This window comes from Mauremys mutica, chromosome 4 (assembly GCF_020497125.1).
Source record: "Mauremys mutica isolate MM-2020 ecotype Southern chromosome 4, ASM2049712v1, whole genome shotgun sequence".
Lineage (NCBI taxonomy): Eukaryota > Metazoa > Chordata > Testudines > Geoemydidae > Mauremys > Mauremys mutica.
The window spans coordinates 91,574,424-91,587,568 of record NC_059075.1 but is presented as its reverse complement, the minus strand read 5'-3'; the positions used below and the strand labels follow the sequence as shown (position 1 = coordinate 91,587,568).

Below are 13,145 nucleotides of genomic sequence, written 5' to 3'. Positions count from 1 at the left end.
TAACGTCTCTACACCACTGCTACTAAAGACAGCTGTATGAACCCCCCTAAATGGTACTTTGCAGTGTAATATATAATGTCAGATTTGCCTTGCAATCTGGAAATGTAAGGATAAACAACTGTGACTGGTAGGCGTTGACGTTTCCATAGAATAACAGTTCCTTAAAATACTCGCTGGATTAGGAGGAGCATACAGTGTGAGAAAGATTTTAGGCCCTATATGCTCGTGTTATCTAAAATTTCTTATTAGCTGAGCTCTAACTACTGTCCTCCGTGACGTCACCGCGGCAGCACAGCCAATGAGGGAGGCGCTGGCGTTGATATTAAGGGAAAGTTAGTGCAAAGCAAGACACCCTCTTTTTTATTGTCATTGACATTTAAACTGTGTGGCAGATTCTTATGTAGAAATTGGCGATCAAACCTGCCAGTTACCTACTATCGGCAATTTAATAGTGTGGGAATCGGCAGGTCAGGTTCATCTGTCTGCACTCTCTGTAACAGGTAACATTTTATGCTCCTTTTATACATTCATTTTCAGTGCCACCGGTTTGCTCTAAAAATAATAATTCGACCCGCTGTCTCTCTCCTTTGCTGAAATCTTTGCCTGTTGTGATGTGAGCTTTGCTTGTGTTTATCTGATTGTCTTAGAAATGGGCCAAGTATAGGAACTTCTTGAAAGCTTTGCTAGTCTCTGGTGCTAGGATCTTTACAAGACATCAGTGTCTATCAGCTGGCCTGAGCGTGGAGTCGAACATATTTGGGGTGAGGGCTTCTGCAAGTATTAATGGCTGCTTGAAAACATGGTCACTTCTAGTGCAACTCAGTTAATCGTATAGGTTTTATCACCTTTTGCGTTTATCACCTTATACGTTTTCTCACCTTTTTGTAATACATATATATATTACAAAAAAACCCAACCTATACAACAGGTGGGAAAAAAGGTATCTTGTGATAGCTTCAGCTTGAACAATTATCTCGCCTGTTTGGAAACAGCGGCTAAAATTAGTGTGAAAGTTTGGAAAGTGTTGATACTTGAACTACCGAACGGTATAAATATTTGATTCGGTTCTCAGAGTTCAGATAGAAATGAAAGAATGCGGTTCACATAGTTGGGTAGCATTTTAAATCCCCCGACCGTGTGATCTGAGCTTTACTTAGGAAGACCTAATAATTAACGATTTCCATTGAGGTAGAACGAGGGGGATTCAAATTACACAGAGCTCCGTCACACCCTGCTCTTGCAGCGAGGCACTAAGGCAGGCTGTGGTCAAAGCAAAGGGAATCTGCTGCACAATTCGCAGCGCGGGGGACATTGACGAGTTTGAGAAGTTACAGTGTACAGTGAAGTAAATCTTGAAACCTTAGAAATTGCTGACTGATTCTCAAACCTACCCGCGTCCTATGCCGTGCGTGCGGACTGAAATGTATTTCATGCACATTCTAAAGCAGGTGTGGAGATACATACAACCTTTCTCAGACAGGCTGTGCATATATCTGCGCGTATATACGTGCATGCACATATGCATACAGAAAGACACCTTGCTATTTCCTTCCACATCCAATCTAATGAGCTAACACGGGACGTGTTTAAAGTTTCAGCATAGAAAAAAAAAGTTTCCACACTACTGCTGTAAGTGAACTGAAAGATTTTGGTTTGGGTTTTTTTTTGTTTGGTTGGGGTTTTTTTTGGGGGGGGGAGATTAAAGGTTCAGCAGCATTTTCAAACCCACACTCTGAAGCGCAGTTTTATTTGGAAATGCGAGCTAAAAGTGGTCTAGCTGGAGGCGGGAAGGACGGTGGGGGGGGGGGGACGGGGACTAGGTTGCACCTTTTAAATGTTTCGCCTTTTTGCCGTGGCGTCTAGTTCCCTTGCTTTATAGTTTCGAGATCTGATTAGTAATTGTTTTTGAGGTTTAGCCACTTTGTTTATAATGAATTCGGGAGTTCACAGAAATTCTGTAGAATATCTGAATGGACACATACCCTAATCTCACAAGCAGGATCTTGCCTTGATAACTTCAGCTGCGTATATTAAATAGGGATGAAAGTGAAAGAAAAAAAACCCTCTGCTATAGAAAAGTGCAGTATGCTATCGTGATCATTCTTCTGTTAAAAAATACAAATGTAAATCCGGAAACACAATTTACCTACCCTTCCTCTTTCCCTAATATTCCTTAAAGTACTTTAGCAAGAAGGTTCAGGATAATCCCTCACTCTAATACACCGGTAAATGGACATTCTCCTTCAGTAATAAATCAAACACCATCCATCTCAGATCCTCCTCCCTAATTAGAGATGTTTATTGGAGATTGTGTTTATCCAGCTGTCATGCCGAGAAAAAGCTGTGACATAATTACCTCTGACCAGATAGTCTTTTATATGCATATCTCATTGACATATAATGCAATCGGTTTGCATTAAAAATGACAAGATCAAATGTTGATTTTACCAGGTGTAATAATATTTCTGATTATTACATTAATAGAAATTCATCTTTCAGACGGTCCAGAGTCTAGTAACAGATCGTGAAATTAAAATTTTTAATCATTAATTTAATTATGACATCAAATAATGGTGCGAGCGAAGAAATATGGGAAGTTACTGTAATAAATAAAAACTACTTATTTTTTAAAAGCTAATTGATCTCCAATTAAATAAAATGCTTTATATCAACCAAAGAGAAATCCATACCATTTTCATATTGCTACCGATTTTTACGTTTTGCTTCTAGTCCAAAAGGCCAATCTATATCTAGAACCAATTGTCTTGACTTTGATCTCTATTTAAGATTAATAATCTCACGTTTAAAATGTGCATCTAACTGCGGGGAATAAGATCTTGATTCATTTAGTTCCTTAGTATTGCCAGCATGTGTGTAGCCATCTGTGTGTGTCACTGTTAGGCAGTGATGATAAGCTAAGAATTACTCTGTAATTGAAAATATATTTTGGGGGAAAACTGGTTTTACAAATATCAAGAGTGTAGGCTTTTGATCCTTTCTGCTGCCTGTGTTCTCCAGTCGCTAATAAAACTCACATTGAGCTCCTTAGTGACTTGATTAACAGGCAGATTAACTGTTACGGGGGGTTTTGAACAGCTTGTCCCAATCAATAGCATTTAAAAAGCCCGTCAGGATGCGCTTAGGGGTTTTTTTTTTTGGTTGTTTTTTTTAAAAATAGGCTTTTCTAGCAAGTCCGTTTGCACGACATTTTTCACATATAGAATCAAAAGTTATCCCGTATGAAAACATGTAAGTTCGTCTTCCAGATTCGGAGACTGCAGAATGACTTCGTTAGGGTCCAGAAATACGTTTTTATTCTTGCACACAAAGCTGTGCTTTATGCAAAAGGCCAACATAAAAGAGGTTAAATCGATTCCAAACTTTTTGCAGATTGTTTATAAACTAGAAAAGCTCCATTTAACTCAATGTCCTGTGCATTATAGGTTTCAAACACTGGTCCTATATATACAAATAGGCATTAAGTGTCCCGAAGGCAGAAGCACTGTAGTCTAACACGTCAGGATTGGTGTATCTCTTCGGTTTTAGACTGAACTGGACAAGAGGACTTTAAGCATTTTTCTGGGTATTAAAAAAAGGTAGTTTGCAACCCAGATATTAATACAACAAGACGATACAGGAGTAACCAACTCAGCAATCCCTGCTCCTAACGCTTAGCAATATACTAAAAAGGGAGGAAAATACTGGGTCTTAACACAAATCAATAGATACGCCTCAGATCATGGGATCATGTAAAACAATGACAAATGATTTTAGTCAAATTTCTGTTTACCTTTCCAGAGAAAATACATTTTCTTACCTTGTTTTGGTTAATGGATGTGAAAGCAAAAAGATTACAGGACAAAAAATTAAAATGACTAATTACAATAGTAATTTTGGAGGTATTTTAAACAATATTCTCAAACCATGGTTCAGTCCATGCTCCGAACAACTGGAATCACTGGACATTTATGCTGTTTATAGTACTAACGCAAAAGTGATGTATTTTATCCAAAACATATTAGTGGTTAAAGGTATCTTTTAAAAAGCTCTAACTTTTGTATTAAATGTGGGGCAGGGGGAAGGGAGTCTTCTGGAAAGCTTGTAACTCAAAATTCTTTAGATCAAAGTGTTTATTTTAGTTTTACCCTCTCGATCATTAACAAAATTAACAGAACGATTTTGAAAAGTCACATCTGAATGTACTAGAAACGGAAGACAATATACCGAAAGTGTCCCAAATCAGCAACCTAGGAGCTGTCCGGGACTGCTAACCCTCTGGAAAGGGTAAGTGTGTGCGGAGAGGTCCATTTGGTAACAACAAGGTGCGTTTGCTGAGGAAATCTCTCTAAATCCTGCGTTCTGCTGCTGCGGCTCTGAGTGCTGGACTCATCTAGGTAAAGTGCTCGCCTTCATCGGAACCTGCTAAACTCCCTCCAGACATTTTTGCCCTGGACAAGAGAGATTGTGGGTGAATCTCAACGTTTCCCTCAGCTCTTCTCGAACCCTAAAGCAAACTGCTACTAATCGCAATCACCACAAAGCTACAAAGAATCACTCGTCACCCTGATATGGAATATTGATGGCCATTCCTACCAATGGTTCATCGATTTGCATTTTCCTTGCTGGATTGGGGGAAAAAAGTAACAACAAAAAACTGCTTGGATTAAAGATCAAGTGCAAACCAGATGCTTTGCATACTGCCCCGTTTCGTGCCTAACCCGTAGGAAGCGTTTGCACTTGTAAACCCCTCCTGGACTGAAAAAAAAATGCCCCTTTTAAAACCTGAACAACTAGAGGCGCGTTTACAGGCAGCTGGAGTTAAAATGGCGTCCTTAGAGTTGTGCCTCAACTTTGCGGGGACTTCCTTGTCTTTACATTTTAGAGCAGGTACATTTCAGATAATCCTGGCGTGTCACGGTGAGTCAAAAGCGAGCAGGGTTTCCTCGCCAGGGGCTGCCTGCGAGCGGTGCAGTGTCCCTGCAGGGGAAGGCGCTCAGGGCAGGAGTGGCTCTAAATTGGACATTCTTGGGACTGGCACACACACAGAGACTAACTCTCTCTCCTTCTCTCGCTGGCTCACATACGGGCGGGCGCGCACACACACACGTTCTCTCTCCCCCACTTTCTCTCTCTCTCTGATCCTCTCTTTTCTTTCTTCCAACTTCTTTTCTTTTTTTGGTGGGAGGGGGTCGCTTCTGAGGCTCCTTTCCCCCATGTCCTGCTAAATCAGTAGCAGTGCGGCTGTTTCTCAAGACCTCCTCCGCGGCCCCCCCCCGCCCCAGAATGACGTCAGTTTCTCTCCCCTCATGATTTTTTTTTGGAGGGGGGGGGTAAAAGTTTTTTTGGGAGGGGATACAAAGTCCACTGCGCCCTAGGGAAAATAGCAACAAGATTACGGCGTCTTTATTCTGGAGACGAAGCCTAAGAAGGTGCTAATCCAAAGAGTGGCTAATTGAGAGGTTGTAAAAATGATATTTGCCTGCAGTTCCGGACAAAGTATTTTTTTCTTTCCCTCCCCCACTTAATACCCTGTGGACGAGAGTTTAAAAAAAAATCCTTGGTTAGAGAGAGCGAGCGAGAAAAGCGAGGAGTCGGCGGACTTCACTCCAGAAAAGGACTAGATCCCAGCTTTTAAAATCCCCTTGGAGCCTCCCAGATTTGTCGCTCTTACAAACAGAAGCCTCCTTCTCCTCCCTCCAGAATGCGAGCGGAGGGGACTCGCAGCTTGGGAGAGCAATAGCTACCAGGCTCTTTTCGGGACAATTTGCCAAGTTGTCTCGCTAGCAGCAGCAGCAGCACTCTGGGGAAGGAGACAAGCAGGACATTGGTTTGTATTTTCTTTTCAATTTCCCTTTTGCCTCTTGCAAAGATCTCCTTTGTGCACTTGAAATCAGGTTTATCCACATAGAGAGGAGTTTCCTGTACATAGGTTAACGTGGCGCCTTCTTAACGGCTTCCTATTCTGATGGCTTGGGGCGGGGGGGGGGGAGAAATACAGAGGACGCCAAGTGTTGAGGGTAGAGAGATTTCTACAATGTGGTCAGTAATTGTATATGTACTACCCCGCCCTCGGTCTTAGAGCTGGGCACACCTGAGCGCCAGTTTTGGGAAAGCACCTTTGTTAAATATATTCCACCCAGTAACTAAGATTCTATTGCTCCTACCTTACCTTCCAAGGAGATCGTATGGACACAAAAATGCTCACCTTTCCATCACTACAGTCGGCTCCGTTTTTATGAATATGCATGACTAGGAAAAAATGCAGATTGACTTAGGCCTGAACTATTGCAACTGCATGTCAATGACTTGGCCAGGCAAACGGTGCATTTCCAAGAGCAGCACAGATCTCCTTTCTTCCATCATCTTACATGTCCTGTGTTATTTACTGGCGTTGCAGTGTTGGATGAAACTCCCCAAAGAGTTGGAACGGGGAGGGGGGGAATCCTCCAGACTGGTGTCTGCAGCAGAGTTTTTCCAGGCTCCCTGATTGCAGAGCTGAAGGCAGATCTCCCTTCCCCTTTACATTGTGAGCCAAAGAAAAGAGTTTTGTTCAGCTAAATCCAGAATTCAAGGAGGAGAACTAGGAGAAACTCCTTCTTTAAACCCCTGCCTTCCAAAAAATACACATTAGAGATAATCAGCATCAAGGCAAATTGGCATAAGAGGAAAGGGGGGGGGGAGGAGGAAAAAACCCAAAGGAAAAGCCAGTAGTCTCTTAAGAGCCCATTTTGTGCTATTAGAAGCTGTGGCAGCTTCTCTGCAGGACTGGAGATGACAGTGCATGACGGCCGGGCAGCCCATTATCCAGCTCCTATTGAGGCGTCCTTTCACTCACATGCAAACTCCTTGGCAGAGTCGTTTGTCTCCTCATTGTACTTTATTTGAGAATGCAATGGTTGTCAGAGCTCTTATTCAATTTCAAGATACTTTATTGATGAGCTTTGACTTTTAGCACTTTTCACATGTCAAGAGAAGTCAAGTGTATGCGGCTACGACTTCATTTTATGCTTTGCGCGTTCATGCTCTTCACTTTTCCTCATCGAAGCTTGAATTTTTTCCCTTGTCCCCCTCTTCCCCCCCTTTTTTGTGCTGACTGTCCCCTCTCCCCCCCCCGGACCACTCGCCATAAACGATCGGGACACCCTGAGCTCAGACTGGTGCTCCCAGTGTAACCTTAAATGCATGCGCTGAGGGGTTGCTTTAGAGTTTACTGAGGTGTGTCTTAATAGTCCGGCATTCAACAAATGTACTTGTGGTGTGTGGTCAGAGCTGCAAAGTCATTTACTTACTTTCCCCCTTGATTTTCTGGCAGCTACTCAAGGGGCGCTGCCTTTGCAAAACAAAAACAAAAACAAAACAGAAAACACCAACACCTCCGTGGAAAGGGGAACAAAGCTGGGTGCAACGCACATCTCTAGCACCGCGTCTCTCTCTCTCTCTCTCACACACACACACACACACAATCATTGGGGATATTTCCACACATACCCCCATGGTGTCTTAAAAAAACCCAGCAGCTCTTAGTCAACAAATGGCACGTGGAAGTTTGTGAGTGTTTGGTAAAGGACTCTTCAGGGCCTTTCACAAGAGCCCTCAATACACAAAGTAAATTGTGTATTTGCTCTGCACTTTCCAGGCTGGGAAGAGCCTTCCCTCTCCATCACGTTTGGAGAGAGAGAGAAAGAAAGGAGGGGGGGGGGACTGTAAAACTTGGATAGCTCTAGGCAATTCACAGTTTACAAAGCCCCTGTCTCCCAAATATTTATGTCTTTACCATTTGAATGTTATTTTTTTCTTATCTCTATTGTCTGATGGGAGCTAACTGTTTAAATGCAAATTGATCTCTTTTTTTTTCAGCCCTCGCGCGCGCGCGCGCGCACACACACACACCAGTCTCGCCCCCAAAAAACACAAAAAAACCTAGGTCGTATTGGAAAGCAATGTGCTCTTTTTCCCAAGACACATTGTTTATTTACTGCAGTCCCTAATTTGAATGGGGGAGGGGGAAGTCGAGTGTATGTTTTAGTTGGGGGTAGTGGAGATGAAGTCCGGACAGCTCCGGTGGCTTTCAGACGCTATTTGGAACATTTTTCCACCCCAACATCAACATTGTCCAAAAGACAAAAGTGCAGATAAAGTGACTGCTCACTAATAATCTGCCCAGCGCCTCTGAGCGCAGGGATGATAGAAGGGAAGAGGAAAAATCTATGCGAGGAGCAAAAAACAAGTGCATTCATATTCAAACAAATGGGCCAATTGAACCAGCCACTGTGACTGAGCATCCAATCGGCAGCTGGGAGCAATGGCGTTGCTTTGCATAAAGCAATATTTTGTGTGGGAGAGAGCAGAGCATTTGCATGTGTGGAGTGATTAGTGGGTTTGAAAAGCGAGCCCTGGCTCAGCCTCATTTCCCGCTCTGGTTAAGGCGCAGGGAGGAAGTGTTTTGCTGGAAGATGATGACAGAGGTCAGGCTTTGCTAATGGGCCAGTGAAGAGCAGTGGAGGCGAGGCAGAGACCAGGCACACATACATTAATACACTTGAACCATCACCAATCAGCATAGGTGCGCTCTGTCTCTCTCTCCCTACTCCACTCAGACACTCTTTATCTCTCACTCTCCAGTCACTGACAGCCCATTTTATTGTCAATCTCTGTCTCCTTCCCAGGAATTCAAGATCACACAACCAGCAGCTTCAGTGGAGAAAAACTATTTTACTGGCAACTCTTTTTAAAGCACCATCATTTCAAATCAGTGCGCTCTTAAACTATTGACAGGAGCTTTGACAACAAGACAGGATGCCTCATAAAGGTGAGTCTGCTCATTTCTTCTCCCCGCTTCTCCCTTCATTTCATTTTAATATTTAGACAGCTCTCTCTCTCTCGCTCTCTCTCATCCCCCACTTGCATTCCGGGAGACCTTCCCGGGGAACTTTCCAGTCTCGAAGCTCACAAACTTTCTGCTTTCACTTAAACCCATGTCCTCTGGAAAAGCTAAAGCATCTGACTTGGAAATCAAGCCAACACGAGCAGCAAGCAGCAGCAGCAGCAGCTCCAATGTATTTGCTGAACAGAGCGATCACAAATGCTTGTATTGCCGTTCATAGCACCCCCTTGCCAAAGCCATGGCTGGGGAAATGTGTTCTGACCACTGGCTAATCTTTGTACACGCAGCGCTCACACACCCGAAATATACCTTGCTCCAGACCCTTCCCTGCTCTCCTTTTTCTTGCTGTTGTTATGTCTGTTACGAAAGGGAAGTGACTCCTCGGCGAGCCTCGCCAGTTGTTTTCTGGGGGGTAGCCGGGCGGATCCAAGATCAGTGTCCTTTGCTTTGTGCTTCCCACAGCCAGTGTCATGGGAAAAAAAATCTTATTTAGGGAACACTCGCCTATAATTGTAATGCTTACTCACCACCAGCACAGAGCAGAAAGGGGAGAGAGAGGGAGAAAGAAAGGGAGAGAGAGCGAGAAAGGGAGACCGAGAGGTGGGGGGAAAAAAGTCACATTCTAGGCCAAGTCAATTCTCAGTAGTTGTATCCGGGAAGCTCTGAGTAGAGCTGAAGGATTGTCAGTTTCAATCAAGCAGCCGGGAGATCTCACCGAACTTGTCCATAATACCAAGAAGAACTTTCCAACTTACAGATCACACGAGGCAAACAGTCAGTAAAGTGCAGTCTGAAAAGCCCCTTGTGCCAATTGCCTCTCGGAGATCCCAGTCTCTTCAGTATTTGGCTTTTCTCAGAAGAGTGCTATTAGCATTCTCTTACCATCAACCTGCGATCAATATTCCTTTTCAACAAGTTTCTGGCCGGGGAAATCATTTTTTTAAGGAACACGATTTTTCAATATATTTTTTAAATTTAATCTCATTTATTCTGCAAGAACCGCTTACTTTTCCTTTGTAATCCAAGCGGGGCTCAGATACCCAACATAGTAATTTTTAAAAGTTGCGAACTCTTCGCTGTGCATAAGATTTGATTACATAAGCGCAACAATAAACTTGATTCTTCTCCTTTCACGAGTGCAATTAGAAAAGCTGGATTTGAATTTAACCTTGTAACGCTTTGTAGTTGGGTGGTAAATCGACTCGTAGACCACTAATAATTTCTAGAAAGTTTTAAAACAAAGTTTCCTGAATGATTAAATGTACCTGGCAGATGCTGCTTTGGGGGTAACCCCCCCCCAAATAATGGATGAGAAAAGTGCCTGCATTTTATCCATCTTTATAGACATAAAATAATAATTGTGGTCTTTGGCAATAAATTTTTATAGCTGGTGACCTTTACAAATGTCTAAACGCAAATTGATTCATTTTAATCTTTGTCTTATTTGACCTGTGAATGTAAATTTTTGTCATCTTAATAGCTAATTGTGTTTTCAGTGGGGAAAAAATCCCAAACACGATCAGATTATATCAGGATTTTGAGATTAAAAAACGACTTGCAGATTAGGCCTGGCCTATTGAGTTTGATTCCTAGGGCACGGCAAATTTAATTTAATTCATTACTTTAAAGCTAATTGTATTCTGATTTATAAATGCCTGTGTGTAGATCTACATATCCGCACTTATAAAATCCAGCAAACACAAGTTATGCTATGGCAAAGCGATTTTATTAGCAGCCTGCTTCCGGGTGCTGTTTGACTTTTCTTGGTTTTGTTTTGCTAAATGTTGCCGGTTACTTAGGTCATTAGCGAGTTTCCAAGGAAAATGCAGAATCGCATCTCTCTTTCCTCCAACCTCCTTAGTGAAATACTTGACTACCCTGTTCCTGAAGTATAAAATGTATTTTGAAAAAATCCCTCTATGGTCATTTCTAGGATACGTGCAGGCAGAACTATGGTTGGAAGTATAACAATAGCATTCTGAATTTCTCCTTTAACCCCGTATTCTCCATGCTTATGAGTTGTGCATTAAATATGTAAGCAAATTCTGTCTGAGAAACTGGATTTTCTGTTCGGTGAATGTATATGCAGACGTGTTTAGTGTATTAAAGGGATGATTCCACGTTCAGTTAAGCTAAAGGAGATATTGCCACGTCTCCATTGAAGTACAGTGCAGCTTGCTCTGTTGCTAATCAGGTAGTTCTCCAAAGAGCAGTAAATATTTACCAGTTGAAGTCTTCACGCTGCGAGAAAGTACTTGTTTGATGTTTATTTTTATGGATTTAAGATTACTAAAAGCTATTTAATAAATTATACCGTGGCTAGTCCTGAATAGGGAAACGTGCCTCTTTGAATTCTCCATCATATGCAGGAAGAGTAAAATTAATATTCATTATAGGCGCACAAGAAAGAGAATGAGTATTTTTAGGTTCAAAAAAAAAGGGAGAGAAAATGAAGGCTGCGACTATTTCATTATTTTACCTCCTCTTTTTTTTCCGCAAACCTCTTGAATGGGCTCTTTATTGTAATTGTCTCTCCCCAATTGAGCACCCCACTGAGCTGTTGTATCTTTTTACAACCCCTAACAACTCGCACCAGTAACACAATTACCTCCAGATATTTATAACGAGAAATTACTTTTCCATTTTCACCCGCAAGGGTTTAAACTACATAAATAAACGACCATATAAATAAGTAGCTGGAAAAAGGCGCTTGGGGTTGTCCAGGCGCTGGGTCAAGGCAGGCACTAATGAAGGGAGTAAGGGCTTGTTTCTCTGCTCTTTGTAAATTGGAGGGTTGTTGGTACGTTTAGTTGAGAAGCTATGCTGCCGGCTTAGGAGACTGGGTTTCTGCACTCTGGGTTTGGGTAGAGGAGCAGAATGGAAGCCATTGTTCACATTCTGTAGGCTTTGTTTAACAGTTCTCACCCCCTCCTGTTCTTACTTTTTAAAGCACTGAGGCGAGGTAGACAGCGTGTGTCACAGTACAGTGAAAAAGGGGAAGATCTAAAGACCAAAAAAGAAGTTAATCACAATAAGGGGAGTTTTGGGGGGTTATTTGTAGGGGGGGGTTGTTAGTGCCACTAAAAAAACAACAACTCAGAGCCTTACTCCGACCACGTCAAACAGTACTTGTTTTAAATAGAACAACTTCGAAGATGCAGAGTTCCAAAGTGTCAACATGATCTAAATAAGCCTCGTTTAGAAGTGTACATGCAAAAATAGCCAGATTCTGATAAAAAATCCTTGCACTCCACCTCTAACACTAAAAGAGCACAGACCAACGCCGCTCCCTTCATTAAATAACACCGGCTCTGTGTGTAAATACAGGCACGAAAAGTGTCAGAGTCCAGAACTATTTAGACTGGAATGGGAGCTACAATCTACTAGTACTTCTGAAGGCTTAAAACTTTGATTATTATTTTTGTAAGTGTTTCCAATCTCAGCCCTCCAGCCCCGTGCTGCATCCTACTGTGAGGTTGCGCTGTGATGTAGCATACATTAAAAAGTATATTTCCACACCATTAATATACTTTTTTGCTTTGTCCTAGAGGGAAGACTTTAACTAGTGACACGCAGATGTGTGAGTCCCTAAATTGTATGAGAGGACAGTCCACCCAGATTTCAGGCAAGTTTAAAAACATAACTTCGGGTTTTTTCCTTCCCTCTCCACCTCCCCGCAATAGACCTGTTAATAAGGATTATTTAAAAAAATAATCTGAGGCAATAGACCACTTGCATGCAATTTTTAAATATTTGGAGGTTATCTTTATTTATTTATTTTGCCTTGGGCTGTAAAAAGTTAAACCTTTAAATTAATTGGAGAAAACGTCTAACTATAATAAAATAAGCCTCTGAGACATTAACATATCTACAATTTAAATGTGTGTGCTACCCTCCGCTGATTAACGCATATTTTATTACTAATAGAACACTATAAGCGAGCCACGTGGGATACTGCTCTATCAATTCAACATGCAGAACAGTAAGTGATTCTTTGTACATTTCAAGTTCCGAATGACTCCAGAGTGTAGAGTGGAGGGATATGTGGGGAGGGCGGTGTAAATTTTTGTAGAAAAAATAGAGTCGGTTTCTTTTAAGAGGGGAAGGAATAAAGTCAGTAAGTTTGTTGTGGTCGGCAGTGGCTTCGTTTTGAGTTTTTATGATTGTGTTGCTTTTGTGAAGCTGCGTTTCAGTAGATCTGGGAGCAGAATTGTCTTATAGCTGTTACACCTATGTCTGATTCTGGAGAGAAAGTGGTTAA

General features: G+C 42.1%; 1 protein-coding gene across 14 annotated transcripts in view; it reads left to right on the top strand.

Moving 5' to 3' along the window:
* The first annotated feature begins 364 nt into the window (after positions 1-364).
* PAX6 (paired box 6) overlaps positions 365-13,145 on the top strand; it is a 31,333-nt gene continuing 18,552 nt past the window's right edge. For 5 of the 14 annotated variants that reach the window (XM_045017143.1, XM_045017136.1, XM_045017145.1 and 2 more), the window contains exons 1-4: positions 8,405-8,563; positions 8,667-8,809; positions 12,433-12,509; positions 12,812-12,866. In XM_045017143.1, the coding sequence (XP_044873078.1) occupies positions 12,857-12,866 (10 nt within the window). In that variant the 5' untranslated portion in view covers positions 8,405-8,563; positions 8,667-8,809; positions 12,433-12,509; positions 12,812-12,856. Of the gene's footprint in view, positions 501-1,537; positions 1,630-4,835; positions 4,918-5,700; positions 5,828-8,404; positions 8,564-8,666; positions 8,810-12,287; positions 12,308-12,432; positions 12,510-12,811; positions 12,867-13,145 lie in introns of those variants that run through there. The other 9 variants (XM_045017144.1, XM_045017137.1, XM_045017142.1 and 6 more) reach the window with 7 other exon arrangements.